The sequence below is a fragment of the Thermobia domestica genome, chromosome 10 (assembly GCF_964235325.1).
Source record: "Thermobia domestica chromosome 10, izTheDome1.hap1.1, whole genome shotgun sequence".
Taxonomy (NCBI): domain Eukaryota; kingdom Metazoa; phylum Arthropoda; class Insecta; order Zygentoma; family Lepismatidae; genus Thermobia; species Thermobia domestica.
In genome coordinates, this window is record NC_137463.1 from 24874850 (window position 1) to 24891039 (window position 16190).

At 40.0% G+C, this 16190-nt stretch overlaps 1 protein-coding gene across 1 annotated transcript in view; it reads right to left on the reverse strand.

Moving 5' to 3' along the window:
* The window catches only part of LOC145661951 (uncharacterized), a 201818-nt gene that overhangs the window by 59226 nt on the left and 126402 nt on the right, over positions 1-16190 (reverse strand). Inside the window, exon 6 of the mRNA XM_081727300.1 lies at positions 4338-4400. Coding sequence (XP_081583426.1) covers positions 4338-4400 — 63 coding nt within the window. The remainder of the gene's footprint in view (positions 1-4337; positions 4401-16190) is intronic.

Here is a 16190-nt window from a genome sequence, read left to right on the forward strand (position 1 = left end):
TAATATTCAATGTCCGAAAACGGAGAGATTTAATTTAAAGAAATTAGAAGAGAGCCAGGTAAGAGAGGAATACCAGATTGAAGTTTCGAATAGATTCGCGGTTTTAGAAGACTCGGAGTGCACTAGTGTTGAAGATACTTGGATTGAAATTAGAGATAGCATTAAAAGTTCAGCAATAGAAAAATTGGGACACGCGGAAATACGTAGGAACAAACCATGGTTCGACCAAGAATGCATTAAACTAGCAGAGAAGAGAAAACAGGCAAAATTACGGTGGCTACAAAATCCGAATGAAACAACTACACAAAATTTCGCAGATATCAGGCGGGAAACTTCCAAAACTTTTAGAACAAAGAAACGGGATTTTTTGAAAGCTAAAATTAAGGAACTTGAAGATAATAGTAAAAATAAAAATATTCGGGACTTGTATAAGGGGATCAGCGAATTTAAGAAAGGCTATCAACCTCGTGCTTATATATTAAAGAAATCTGACGGAACAGTTCTCACCGATACGGATAGCATCTTAAATAGATGGAAAGATTTCTTTGACGATTTGCTGAACACGCAGCCAAAAACTAATGTGCGTGGAGAAAAGGAGATACACACCGCAGAACCGCATATTCCAGAACCCAATCGAATAGAAGTGGAAGCCGCTATAAAGAAATTGAAGAAACACAAATCTCCGGGTGTAGATGAAATTCCGGCTGAGTTAATTTTAGCTGGAGGCGAAAAATTGTGGAACAAGATACACAAACTCATTCTCCTTATCTGGAACAAGGAAAAATTGCCACAAGAGTGGAAAGAATCAATCATTGTTCCAATTCACAAGAAAGGCGACAAAACTGACTGTAATAATTATCGAGGCATTTCTCTTCTGTCAACATCCTATAAAATCCTTTTAAATATTCTGTTAGCAAGATTGACCCCATACGCAGATGAAATTATTGGAGATTATCAGTGCGGATTTAGACGAAATCGATCAACTATCGACCAAATATTTACCATTCGACAAATACTCGAAAAGAAGTGGGAATACAATGCCCCGGTACATCAACTATTTATTGATTTTAGAAAGGCTTACGACTCGGTTAGGAGAGAAACATTATACAACGTTCTTACAGAACTTGGAATACCGAGAAAGCTAATTAGATTAATTAAGATATGTTTAAGTGAATCCCAAAGTAAAGTCCGGGTAGGAAAATTTTTGTCCACGAGCTTCCACGTCGAAAATGGCCTGAAACAAGGAGATGCGTTGTCGCCATTATTATTTAACTTTGTGCTGGAATACGCCATAAGGGAAATCAAAGATAGCAATCAGGGCCTAGAGTTGAACGGCATTCACCAGGTTATGGCATATGCTGATGATGTAAATTTAATAGGGGATGATAGGAGAACAGTAGAAATAAATGCAGAGATCTTATTAAACGCTTGCAGGGACATGGGTTTAGAAGTAAATGCAGAGAAAACTAAATACATGGAAGTGGGTCGGGACCGTAATACGGCAAATTGTGCAGGCGTTAAAATATTAAATAATGCTTTTGATAAAGTGGATACTTTCAAATATTTAGGATCAATATTAACAGACGAAAATCATATTCACGAAGAAATTAAATGTCGACTAAAAGCAGGGAATTCGTGTTACTATTCGGTTCAAAATCTCTTGTCGTCGCGAATTCTGTCGAGGAATTTGAAGCTTAAAATATATAAAACGATAATCATGCCTGTTGTTCTGTATGATTGTGAAACATGGTCGCTTACTCTGAGGGAAGAACATAGACTGAAAGTATTTGAGAACAGGATCCTGAGAAGAATATTCGGACCCAAGAGGAACGAGAATGGGGAATGGCGGAAGCTTCATAACGAGAAGGAAAACGACCATTAGGAAGACCTAGGCGCAGATGGGAGGACAATATTAAGATGGATCTCGCAGAGATAGGAATACAAAGTAGAAACTGGATGCAATTAGCTAAGGATAGAAGTCAGTGGAGAGCTTTTGTGAACGCGGCATTGAACCTTCGGGTTCCATAGGCCATAGAGTTAGTTAGTTAGTTAACCACATTTGCTCCTACCGAGATTCGACACCAAATTCCCTAGTGAGGGCTCGTACGCTAACCATATAACCATGAGATAACTCACGCATATTAAAGTGAAGAAATAACTGAAGATCCGTGCACTTTCAAGAGATCCTGATGGAACTTCTAAACTGACATTTTAGTATAAAACTTACCTAACGAGAAAATGAAAAAGCATATGGCACCAATCAAACACGATGATCTACAGCATTCAAGGTTAACTGTAAACTTTGGCATTATAATATCCACTAACACATTTGAGAAAAAAGCAAATTGGACTTCGTACAGCAGAGCACACGACTTTGATGCAGATAACAAGAAACTGAAAATCTTATTCTTGTCTGTTTTCCAGCTCATATAAGAATGTTGAAAGAACATGTTGTTAAAAGTTTGTTGATGTCAAATAGTGGTGTTTATTTTGTCACGTAGTTTCTGTATGACTCATAAGGATTCACGGCCTTGTTACACTTTGTATTGTTTTATGAATATTTTTCTTTGTAATGTTTCTGTACACAATAGGCTGATCCGTCTCAGCAACAGTAAACAATAAAAATGCTGAATCTAACAGTTCTCATGTTTCCTCTTCTTCTTTCTCTTCAGGAAATTCAATGTTCTATTACGTAATATTACGTTCAGTATTAATTTTGCTAAACATGCTAAAGATTTAGTGTTTTCAACGAACTTAAGAAGTTTGTTACTGAATTCTCTATGTCTGTCTGTCTCTCTCTCTCTGTCTCTCTCTCTCTGTGTGTGTGTCTGTTATTTGCAAATTTTTCACTCTCCATTCGATGGAGCACCAAAAAGTATCTAGAATTTTTCACGTCACTCTTACCGTTCCCGAGATATTGGCAAAAAAATAATAAAAAAATAAAAAATAAAAAATCAGATTTCAAGAGATTTAAAGAGCCATATCTCGGAAACAGTAGTTATATCATAGAGAGATTATATTGATGTTGATCAATACCAATATTTATTGAATACCAGTACCAGTTATTGAATTTAATCAAATAAATTTAATATATGATTTCATACAAATTTCGAAAAAAATAATTCAGGTTCTTTCTGGCAATGCTCTTCGAGCATTCTCAAATGTTTTTTTTTTTTTTTTAATTTCTATTGTTCGGTAGATTACAATCTTGTAAGAACATACAAGTCAATCTTTAAACCCGAATAATGCATGGAAAATGTCTTAATTTGTACGTCATGCCAATTCCTAATAATAAACAATCGCGCTAATAAATGTCTCTACTTGCGCTATCAGGTGTGAAGCTGTGCAGGCACGCAATCCACTGATTTCAAGCCATTATGACGTTCCAATTCCAACTTAAAACCTGTATTGTTTCAATTTAGTTATTTCGCAAATAAAAAGTCTACATACATAAGTGTGTTAAATGGAATCAATTTACGCTTTTAATTAGACACAGTTGTAACCAATAGTGTACACAAGAGATGGCATTGGCCAATGAAAACATGACCCATGACCCACTGGCCCACCACCCACCGTGACTAATTATTAATTCTGTAAGAATGTTGTACAATGTTCCTCTTCTAACCGAGTTGTAACCCTTTCTAAAATTAATAAATAGTTGATGTACCGGTCTATTGTATTCCCATTTCTTGTAGAGTATTTGTCGAATGGTAAATCCGCATTGATGATCTCCAATAATTTCATCTGCGTATGGGGTCAGTCTTGCTACCATAATGGAATGTTTTGAGAGGATTTTATAGGACGTTAATAAGAAGACAAGTGCCTCGATAATTATTACAATCAGTTTTATCTCCTTTCTTGTGAATTGGAACAACGATTGGTTAGTGTATAATATTTGAAATAGTCAAACTATGGTACTATGATTAAGAAATGGCACACTAGAAATCAACCCCGTGAGTATTTTCACTCGAGTAGTGGATATGATTGATTTCCCATAAATTTCTGCAGGAATGCTGAACTGATAATACTGGCTGGTTCCTGTCTCGGATTTGAGAAGCTGAGATCCACACCTGGGTGAAACGGAAAAAGGTCCTGACTCAAGTGCCCTGGTGACCCATGTCATCACTGATGAGAAGGGACTTAGTGTTTAGATTAGATAGTAAACCACTGCTAATACTACAAAATAGTGGAGATAAACACGCAAGACCATACATATAGAGGGCACACATGTTAGAAAATACACCTGATGATAAAATAATAATAATGGAACGAAACTTTGCAATAGAGACTACACAAAGAATTTGTTTGCACACAAAAGTATTTAATTGTATACTTACATTAAGAATGACTGTGAAGACATCCAACGTAAAGAGCATTCCTTTAATAGGAGTGAAGGAAGTCTGAAAATAAAAATAACGAACAAAATAACAATTTAAACATATTTCGTAACAACACAACAATGGCTAGTAATATATGTATTTATCAGTACTTCTGTGTCACTTTTGACTCAGGGTATACATTGTAAAACGTAAAGTAAATTACATTCAAATTAGCAGCTGTATCTCTTTACACCACGTAAAGAAGTTTGATTTGTGTAATAGATATTACTGAATTAATATTGAAACCGAAAGTGGTAGTAGATTTGTACCAATTTCGAATTTAGTAGAGTGATTAGAGTGGAAATGAAGTATATTCTTGGGACGCTTTAAATGATTGCAGTAAATTGCTTTTCGCTATCTATTACCATTTTCTTTCTATAGTTACACTGAGAAAAAAAATTGGTGGCGTACTTAAAAAGATAGGTTACATGCGTAATTCCTGTAGTTTTTGGACTTAACGTACAGCAGACGTATAACTGAAAACGCATGTTTTATAATACTTTCTGTATAAGTGTTCCATCTGTACATACTTTCCGTATGAAACAATGTAAGGGTTCAGGATTTCACATACAAATGGACGTATATAACATATATCTGAAGAAGGTGACATAAGTATATGTATGTGATATACGGAAAACTGATAGATGTCAGAATTCTGCAACGGCATGATGTAACATCTAAGAGCAGTGCGTATGTAGCATACGGATAACGTATGCTCCGTACTGATTTCTATAGTAAGCAAGAGGATACCGTATATTTGTATAACATACCGCTGTCCGGAGAACGGATTTTTCTCTCTGTAGCAATGCTAAAACCGGAAATGTTTAATTTCGTCCACTTCTGGTTTGAATATCAGAGCCAATAAGGGACTGAATTCCTAACTTTTGAGCCACTACGTCCTGCACAAAATTGATGGTAATCCATGAAGTAATTGCTGAGATTTTTGTCTTCCGAATGGATGCCCATACAGACATATAGGGCAAATTTCTAAGGGATTTTGGTAAGTCAAACTTCTTTAAAACGAGTTGAACAACATACTAACATTTGTGAAATATTGTAAATAAATAAATAAACTGTATTTTTTCAGCTTTTGCACTTCCAAAAAGGCAATGCGTAATTACTTATGGTTTCGCTGGACAGATACAGCTCACAGATGACGAGAAGAACCCTAAAACAGGGGTTGCGGGGAAAAGTCAACGACACGGTCAAGTCTATTTTCGGTTTTTGAGGTGTGGTCTATACTTAGATGTCGTCTGCTACTCCGGGTAGTTATCTGTGTGCTATTCCGTGGTGTCATTTGAAAACCCCGTGCGAAAAGTGGGCTAGCCCATACCAACGTCACACTACTGCTGCTAGGGTTCTTCTCGTCATCTGTGAGCTGTACTTCTCTACTTTTAAATTCAGAGGGATGCACAGCGGTTCATTGGTAGAGCGCTTACCTCTGGTGCGTTGGGTCTTTGGTTCGATTCCTAGCCAAATAAATTTGTGGTTAACATCATCGTGTCCGTGGGTTTTCTCAGGGTACTCCCGTTTCCTCCCTCATTCTCATCCCACCAATTCTTAAATAATTATTCTCTTGCCTTAGTTATCGTCTCCTTTAGCCCAAAGAGCAAAATCGTGGGACGTTAAACTAAAAGATTAATTTATTTCCTTTCATTTTAAATTCAGAGTATTCCTAAAGGTCCCTTGTGATTATATGTAAACGAACGCACTTTCGGCACGAAAGATCTAAGTTTGACTCCTGGGGAGGGAATCATTTTCAGGATCCCACTTCAACAGAGTTGAATATCGGCGCCTACTTTATTTTCTGATCCATTGATTTATTTAATGATTATTTTTTTGTGTTTTCTTCGAAATGAATTGAAAATTTAAAATGGTTTGATTTTACACATTTCTTCTTCAAGTATTTAAATACCTTTCAAATGCTTTCTTATAATGAACTATGAATTATACTTAAATTTTCCTTGAACCAAATTTGATTATTAGGAGGATCATCATTACACAAATGAGCTTATAAAACTGTAATATTAGTATGGGTAACCAGGGCAAGAGTGAACGCCGGGGCAAGAGTGAAAACACTATTTACGGAGAAGTGGCAACGTCGGTAAATAAGCATATGTTGAAAACTAGTTCGGCATGGCACATGTCAGAACGGAAAAGGAAACGAGCCGTGTGCGTGCAGTGTGAAGAGCATCAGAGTGGAAAGTTTGGTTTAGAGGGAAAGCAGTAAAAGAAAAAAATGAAATGAAATATTTGAATTTTACGTCCCACGGTTATGCCGGTTAGGCTAAAGGAGACGGTGATTATGAGAAATGAATGAAATGGTGGAATGAAGAAAGTGGAAGGAAACGGGAGAACCCGAGAAAACCCACGCACACGGTGTTTGTCCACCACAAAGTTCACTTGGTGGGGGCTGGGACCGAACCCGGAACCCCAAGCACCAGAGGTGAACGCTCTACCACTGAGCCACCGCGGCCCCAAAAGCAGTAAAAGATTCGTCGGTCGTGTCATAGTATGTAATGTAGTTTCAGTTGAATGTACAGGACTGGAAATATTTAATGCAAAAGCTGTATCAGTTCGTATTTCTTATCAGTAGTACGCAAGAAGAGAAAGTGCTTAGACGGGGGATGGCGGGCATTGATTGGAAGATGCCTGAGGCGGGGCAAGACTGCACGGGGCAAGCGTGAACGTTCACTCTTGCCCTTTGTGGTATAGTTGGGTAAAGAAAATATAGGAGCCAACATGTAACATTGAGTAAAAGACATTTGCAGAGGTAAGAGAAATTGGCGGCCATAGACTACTAACAAAAAGTTTAAATTATCGTTTAGAATTTCACAGCCTGAGCACATACCATACCGCATGGGAATGTCGATAGGCAATGTTGCGCGGGAACACAAAAAAAGCTAGGAACAGCAAACAAGTAATTCCCATCAGTCAGCCAACCAACCACAAAGCATCACTCATCAGTCAAATATACTTGTACCGGACGACATGCATATGCCTTGTCAATTCTGTGGGGAACTGTTTTTCAGATACCCCAAAAGTTGAAATGTAGATTTCCTATATCATATGCAATGAATAGTCTCACGAACAATATTCCAATTTTAAACAAAAGAAGTCTGTGTACGTGTGTGACCACTGTGTACGTACTGTATGTAGCACCGCACGTAACATTTTTGTGACGAATGCTGAACTGATTCGTCCTATTTTCATATTTTGTCATTATTCATGTATAATATATTACTATAACTTTTGTTGGCAGTTCCATTTGACACTAATGTGTTTGATATTTTATAACTTCCTGTAGTTCCATGTAACCAGTACATACACATCTATGATTCAACGTGTTTCTTGGCGTTTATGTTTACGCTTCTATGTTTTCATTCGATGTACAGTGTTGCTCCAACCGTTGTTTACTCTTGCCCCACCACATGGGGCAAAAGTAGAAAATTTTTCCTTCGCCAAAACTATGTTATTCCTCTGTATCCTCTGCTTGCTTTGTCGCAATTAGACTGTATATGTTATTAGAGATAACAGGCTTTCACATCAAAGAGATATTGCATCTTTCGCTGTCACTATTACACCGCAATTCTTTGATTTACAAAAAGTGTTCACTCTTGCCCTGGTTGCCCATACTTGTGTCCGTTCGTCCGTCACTCCACACCAACTCTTGAACGAAAGCGAAAATAATGGCGTTAGTTTCAGCTGAGTCCATTAATGAGGTCAGTCCATTAACCCATATATTTTACTTTATACTATTGAAACAAAGATGTGTAATTATAAAATGCTGGAAGTTACAAATATCACCGCTAGGTAGCAGCACATATCCATCAATGGTTGCCATCCACCGGCCGAAATTGAAACTTCTCGAAATTAAAATAACCATACCCATACTTTTCGCATGATCTCTGCATTTAAAAAGCAGAATTTATTAAATACTAACATCAGTTACTGGCTTCGCTGGGTTAAATTAAGAAAAAATAATAATAGGGTAACTTCGGCAAATAACGCCACCAATTCAACATATTGTTCTGGTGTTCAAGTGTTTTTATATCTAGAACCGTGCAAATTACATGGAAGATGGAGTGAACTCTTCGCTATAATGCAATGAGAAAACAAAGATCCTACACATACAATGTCGACCACAATGCACTGAGAATCGGAGTGAGTATGAGATGGCGTTATTGCCAGACGTGTCGGCAAATAACGCCACTTGCTTTACAACAACGGAAAGGTGTTGGAATCGTAACGAAATACATTTTGAACACAACTAAACAATGTTCTTGGCAATGTGACATCTGCTTTGCTGGTACGCAAAACTCAGTCATCGTACATGTCTTTAACCGGTAACTCTTGTAATGATTGCGAACCTCTTATCATAACAGCTGTAGTCATATGGAGCACTACTCGTCGGAGCCAGACAACAATGCACAACCAGCGTCACAAAATGTTCAGAAGCCACATTTAACAATGCTGTCAGAATCACATAATTCTTGACACCAAATCTTGCATTCAATACATTGAATCCACGTTTTAAGATCCCTGAGATGATAGTAATATACTCCACAGTCCCCACGGAGCATATTTACATCCTTCGTCTTTCCAGAGAATGCTTGTTTCTTCGTGCTTGGCTTCCTTTTTGTGTCAAAATTTTTAGGCTATTGTGGTACATTAGTTATAATCCTGCATTTAATCTGCATTGTAAATAAGTTCAGGATTGTCACAAAAGGTTCATAGCATGAAGTGTATTTCCCAATAGCGTATACAATTCGTTCACATAATTCTGTTGAAACGCATGAGTTTATCATACCTCAAATTCTTCGCCTTTCTGCACACAATATTCGAGTGTCTTGCCATGAAAACATAAAACTAGACTTTTCCGACTCTACCACTACTACAAAGGAAAACAAACTTTTAACACTAGTATTTGTTTTGATTAGCGATCAGATGGAGTGGCGTTATTTCGCGACGCGATAGCGGCGTTATTTTCAGAAACAATAAACTTTGTTTTGGCCGTTATTTCTATACCAAGAATAGCGGTCCTGCATATTTTATCTATATCATAATATTATGCAAGTACGGCCCTGTCAAGGCATACTTTTAGTAAAAGTAAAATCTCACTTTTACCCAAACAATTCGCCTACCTCGTTTGACACACTAAAAATTTGCGAGCTGTTTCCTTTGCTCCGCGGCTGCCACGTCAACATTTGTTCACCGGTTTCTCTTTACTGACGCCTGGGTGACCTCTAGTCTTTGTGTCTACAAAGACAACAGGCATCACTGTTTATCACACACTCATAAGCGGTCACCTTACGAACCACGTGTTTATGCTAGTACTGTGGAAAGCTTTAAATAGCGTTATTACCCAACTGGCGTTATTTGCCTAAGTTACCCTATATTCCTTTTAGCCAGTCACATTTTACTATTACTAAAGGGCTCTTTGGTATCGTAAATTTTCGATGATTTTTATATATTCCCCTCCCCTCCTCATGTTGCAGGGCACGGCATTGGAAGTGTCATTGTTCATCTCAGCGACCCCGAAAACTATGAATTCGACACTGATATTGGTAATTTCGATAATTTTTATGTATCTCCGCCTCCCCCTTCCCAAGCTGCGGGGCTGAATTTGGATTTAAGCAGTATCGGAAGTGCCACTGTTCATCTCAGCGACCCCGAAAACTAAAGATTCGACACTAATATCGGTCATTTCCGATCATTTTTAAATATCTCTCCCCCTCCCCTCCTCTTCCCTTAAGTCATACCATCAAAGTGATATGACAAAACTATCTCAGGTTTAAACTTCATCTAGGTTGAAAATTTGATCGAGATCGGTCCGGTGGTTCAATAGTTATTAAGTCATTTATTTTTATGTATCTTCCCCTTTTCCCCGTAAGTTCTACAGTCAAAGTGAAATGATAAAAAATATCTCCGGTCCGAACCTGATCCATGTTAAAAATTTGATCGAGATTGATCGTTTGGTTCAAGAGATATTAAGTTTTCTTTATTTTTTAACTCTTTCCTCCCCTTCCCCTGTTTTATCTTCAAAGTGAATAGATAAATACATCCCAGGCCCGAACCTCATCTATGTTGAAAATTTGATCGAGATTGGTCCGGTGGCTCAAGAGTGATAAAGTCATAAAGACAGTTAATTTCATTTTTATATTTTGCATATCTCTCCCCCTCCCCTTCGTTGCACCGTCAAAGTGAAACGACAAAAACATTCCAGGCCCGAACCTTATCTATGTTGAAAGTAAGATCAAAATCGGTTGGATAGTTTAAGAGTTATTAAGTTTTATTATTTTTCATATATCTCCTCCCTCCCCTCCCCTCCCCTCCTCTAAGATCTACCGTCGAAGTGAAATGACAAAAAAAAAAAAAAAAAAAACTTCCCAGGTTAGAACCTTATCTATGTTGAAAATTTGATTGAGAAGGATCGAGTGGTTCAAGGGTTATTAACTCACGAACATAGTAAGTTATTTTTATAAATATTGATTTTTGTATAAACCCCTATCTCTCCCCCCTTCCCTGCCTCGTCAAAGTGAAATGATAAAATCCATCCCAGGCACGAACGTCATCTATGTTGAAAATTTGATTGAGATTGGGCGTTTGGTTCAGGAGTTATTAAATTTGATCTATTTTTATAATTCCCCCTCCTGCACCACTCCTCAGTTCTACTGTCAAAGTGAAATGATAAAGACAATTCCAGTCCCGAACTTCATGAACGTTGAAAATTTGATTGAGATTGGTCAGCTGGTTCAAGAGATTAAGAGTCACAAACATAGTTACTTTCAGGTGCATTTCGCCAGCCCCCCCACCTTGGAGTTTCGAAACAAAACCTATGCCAATCGTTTGTGCTACGTTTGTGCCGGAATGTACCGCAAAAATTTTCGTTTGTACCACTTCCGGTACAAAGTTATAATAGTTTTAAAGTGGGGGGGCTGGGGAAACGGCAGCCCCCCCACCTTGGAATTTCGAAACGAAACCTATGGCAATCGTTTGTGCTACGTTTGTGCCGGAATGTACCGCAAAAATTTTCGTTTGTACCACTTCCGGTACGAAGTTATAAGGGTTTCAAAGTGGGGGGGGGGGAGGGCTGGAGAAACGGAAGCCTCCAACCTTGGAATTTCGAAACCAAAGGTATGCCAATCGTTTATGCTACTTTTGTGCCGGAATGTACCGCAAAAATTTTCGTTTGTACCACTTCCGGTACGAAGTTATAAGGGTTTTAAAGTGGGAGGGGCTGGAGAAACGGCAGCCTCAAAACTTGGAATTTCGAAACAAAAACTATGGCATTCGTTTGTGCTACGTTTGTGCCGGAATGTACCGCAAAAATTTTCGTTTGTACCACTTCCGGTACGAAGTTATAAGGGTTTTGAAGTGGAGGGGCTGCAGAAACGGAAGCCAGCAACCTTGGAATTTCGAAACAAAAACTATGCTAATCGTTTGTGCTACGTTTGTGCCGGAATGTACCGCAAAAATTTTCGTTTGTACCACTTCCGGTACAAAGTTATAAGGGTTTTAAAGTGGGAGGGGCTGGAGAAACGGCAGCCTCAAAACTTGGAATTTCGAAACAAAAACTATGGCATTCGTTTGTGCTACGTTTGTGCCGGAATGTACCGCAAAAATTTTCGTTTGTACCACTTCCGGTACGAAGTTATAAGGGTTTTGAAGTGGGGGGCTAGGGAAACGGCAGCCTCCAACCTAGGAATTTCAAAACAAAACCTATGCCAATCGTTTGTGCTACGTTTGTGCCGGAATGTACCGGAAAAATTTTCGTTTGTACCACTTCCGGTACGAAGTTATAAGGGTTTCAAAGTGGGGGGGCTGGAGAAACGGAAGCCTCCAACCTTTTAATTTCGAAACCAAAGGTGTGCCAATCGTTTGTGCTACGTTTGTGCCGGAATGTACCGGAAAAATTTTCGTTTGTACCACTTCCGGTGCGAAGTTAAAAGGATTTTAAAGTGGGGGGCTGGGGAAACGGCAGCCTCCAAACTTGGAATTTCGAAACAAAACCTATGGCAATCGTTTGTGCTACGTTTGTGCCGGAATGTACCGTAAACATTTTCGTTTGTACCACTTCCGGTACGAAGTTATAAGGGTTTTAAAGTGGGAGGGGCTGGAGAAACGGCAGCCTCAAAACTTGGAATTTCGAAACAAAAACTATGGCATTGGTTTGTGCTACGTTTGTGCCGGAATGTACCGCAAAAATTTTCGTTTGTACCACTTCCGGTACGAAGTTATAAGGCTTTGAAGTGGGGGGCTAGGGAAACGGCAGCCTCCTACCTAGGAATTTCAAAACAAAACCTATGCCAATCGTTTGTGCTACGTTTGTGCCGGAATGTACCGCAAAAATTTTCGTTTGTACCACTTCCGGTACGAAGTTATAAGGGTTTTAAAGTGGGGGGGCATGAGAAGCGGCAGCCTCCAAACTTGGAATTTCGAAACAAAACCTATGGCAATCGTTTGTGCTACGTTTGTGCCGGAATGTACCGTAAACATTTTCGTTTGTACCACTTCCGGTACGAAGTTATAAGGGTTTTAAAGTGGGAGGGGCTGGAGAAACGGCAGCCTCAAAACTTGGAATTTCGAAACAAAAACTATGGCATTCGTTTGTGCTACGTTTGTGCCGGAATGTACCGCAAAAATTTTCGTATGTACCACTTCCGGTACGAAGTTATAAGGCTTTGAAGTGGGGGGCTAGGGAAACGGCAGCCTCCAACCTAGGAATTTCAAAACAAAACCTATGCCAATCGTTTGTGCTACGTTTGTGCCGGAATGTACCGCAAAAATTTTCGTTTGTACCACTTCCGGTACGAAGTTATAAGGGTTTTAAAGTGGGGGTGGGGGGGGGCTGGAGAAACGGAAGCCTCCAAACTTGGAATTTCGAAACAAAACCTATGGCAATCGTTTGTGCTACGTTTGTGCCGGAATGTACCGCAAATATTTTCGTTTGTACCACTTCCGGTACGAAGTTATAAGGGTTTTAATGTGGAGGGGCTGGAGAAGCGGCAGCCTCCAAACTTGGAATTTCGAAACAAAACCTATGGCAATCGTTTGTGCTACGTTTGTGCCGGAATGTACCGCAAAAATTTTCGTTTGTACCACTTCCGGTACGAAGTTATAAGGGTTTTAAAGTGGGAGGGGCTGGAGAAACGGCAGCCTCAAAAATTGGAATTTCGAAACAAAAACTATGGCATTCGTTTGTGCTACGTTTGTGCCGGAATGTACCGCAAAAATTTTCGTTTGTACCACTTCCGGTACGAAGTTATAAGGCTGTGAAGTGGGGGGCTAGGGAAACGGCAGCCTCCAACCTAGGAATTTCAAAACAAAACCTATGCCAATCGTTTGTGCTACGTTTGTGCCGGAATGTACCGCAAAAATTTTCGTTTGTACCACTTACGGTACGAAGTTATAAGGGTTTTAAAGTGGGGGGGCATGAGAAGCGGCAGCCTCCAAACTTGGAATTTCGAAACAAAACCTATGGCAATCGTTTGTGCTACGTTTGTGCCGGAATGTACCGCAAAAATTTTTGTCTGTACCACTTCCGGTACGAAGTTACAAGGGTTTTAAAGTGGGAGGCTAGGGAAACGGCAGCCTCCAACCTAGTAATTTCAAAACAAAACCTATGCCAATCGTTTGTGCTACGTTTGTGCCGGAATGTACCGCAAAAATTTTCGTTTGTACCACTTCCGGTACGAAGTTATAAGGGTTTTGAAGTGAAGGGGCTGCAGAAACGGAAGCCTCCAAACTTTTAATTTCGAAACCAAACTTTTGCCAATCGTTTGTGCTACGTTTGTGCCGGAATGTACCGGAAAAATTTTCGTTTGTACCACTTCCGGTACGAAGTTAAAAGGGTTTTAAAGTGGGGGGCTGGGGAAACGGCAGCCCCCCACCTTGGAATTTCGAAACAAAACCTATGGCAATCGTTTGTGCTACGTTTGTGCCGGAATGTACCGTAAACATTTTCGTTTGTACCACTTCCGGTACGAAGTTATAAGGGTTTTAAAGTGGTGGGGCTGGAGAAACGGCAGCCTCAAAACTTGGAATTTCGAAACAAAAACTATGGCATTCGTTTGTGCTACGTTTGTGCCGGAATGTACCGCAAAAATTTTCGTTTGTACCACTTCCGGTACGAAGTTAAAAGGGTTTTAAAGTGGGGGGCTGGGGATACGATAGCCTCCAAACTTGGAATTTCGAAACAAAACCTATGGCAATCGTTTGTGCTACGTTTGTGCCGGAATGTACCGTAAACATTTTCGTTTGTACCACTTCCGGTACGAAGTTATAAGGGTTTTGAAGTGGAGGGGCTGCAGAAACGGCAGCCTCAAAACTTGGAATTTCGAAACAAAAACTATGCCAATCGTTTGTGCTACGTTTGTGCCGGACAAAAATTTTCGTTCGTACCACTTCCGGTACGAAGTTATAAGGGTTTCAAAGTGGGGGGGGGGGGGGGCTGGAGAAACGGCAGCCTCCAACCTTGGAATTTCGAAACAAAACCTATGCCAATAGTGTGTGCTACGTTTCTGCCGGAATGTGCCGCAAACATTTTCGTTCGTACCACTTCCGGTACGTAGTTATAAGGGTTTTAATGTGGGGGGGGGGGGGCTGGAGAAACGGCAGCCTCCAACCTTGGAATTTCGAAACAAAACCTATGCCAATCGAGTGTGCTACGTTGGTGCCGGAATGTACCGCAAAAATTTTCGTTTGTACCACTTCCGGTACGAAGTTATAAGGGTTTTGAAGTGAAGGGGCTGCAGAAACGGAAGCCTCCAAACTTTTAATTTCGAAACCAATCTTTTGCCAATCGTTTGTGCTACGTTTGTGCCGGAATGTACCGGAAAAATTTTCGTTTGTACCACTTCCGGTACGAAGTTATAAGGGTTTTAAAGTGGGGGGGCTGGAGAAACGGCAGCCTCAAAACTTGGAATTTCGAAACAAAAACTATGGCATTCGTTTGTGCTACGTTTGTGCCGGAATGTACCGCAAAAATTTTCGTTTGTACCACTTCCGGTACGAAGTTATAAGGGTTTTGAAGTGGGGGGCTAGGGAAACGGCAGCCTCCAACCTAGGAATTTCAAAACAAAACCTATGGCAATCGTTTGTGCTACGTTTGTGCCGGAATGTACCGCAAAAAATTTCGTTTGTACCACTTCCGGTACGAAGTTATAAGGGTTTTGAAGTGGAGGGGCTGCAGAAACGGCAGCCTCAAAACTTGGAATTTCGAAACAAAAACTATGCCAATCGTTTGTGCTACGTTTGTGCCGGACAAAAATTTTCGTTCGTACCACTTCCGGTACGAAGTTATAAGGGTTTCAAAGTGGGGGGGGGGGCTGGAGAAACGGCAGCCTCCAACCTTGGAATTTCGAAACAAAACCTATGCCAATAGTGTGTGCTACGTTTCTGCCGGAATGTGCCGCAAACATTTTCGTTCGTACCACTTCCGGTACGTAGTTATAAGGGTTTTAATGTGGGGGTGGGCTGGAGAAACGGCAGCCTCCAACCTTGGAATTTCGAAACAAAACCTATGCCAATCGAGTGTGCTACGTTGGTGCCGGAATGTACCGCAAAAATTTTCGTTTGTTCCACTTCCGGTACGAAGTTATATGAGTTTTCAAGAGGGGCTGTGTTAACGGCAGCCCCGCACCCAGTAATTTCGAAATGAAACCTATGCCCACTCTTTACACTACTTTTGAACAGGAACGTTTCGCTAAACTCTTTTCTGTACCACTTCCGGTACAAATATACGAAAGTTTCAAGCTACGGGGCTGCCGTTTTGATGCCCCCTCGGAATTTCGAAACGAGACCTATGCA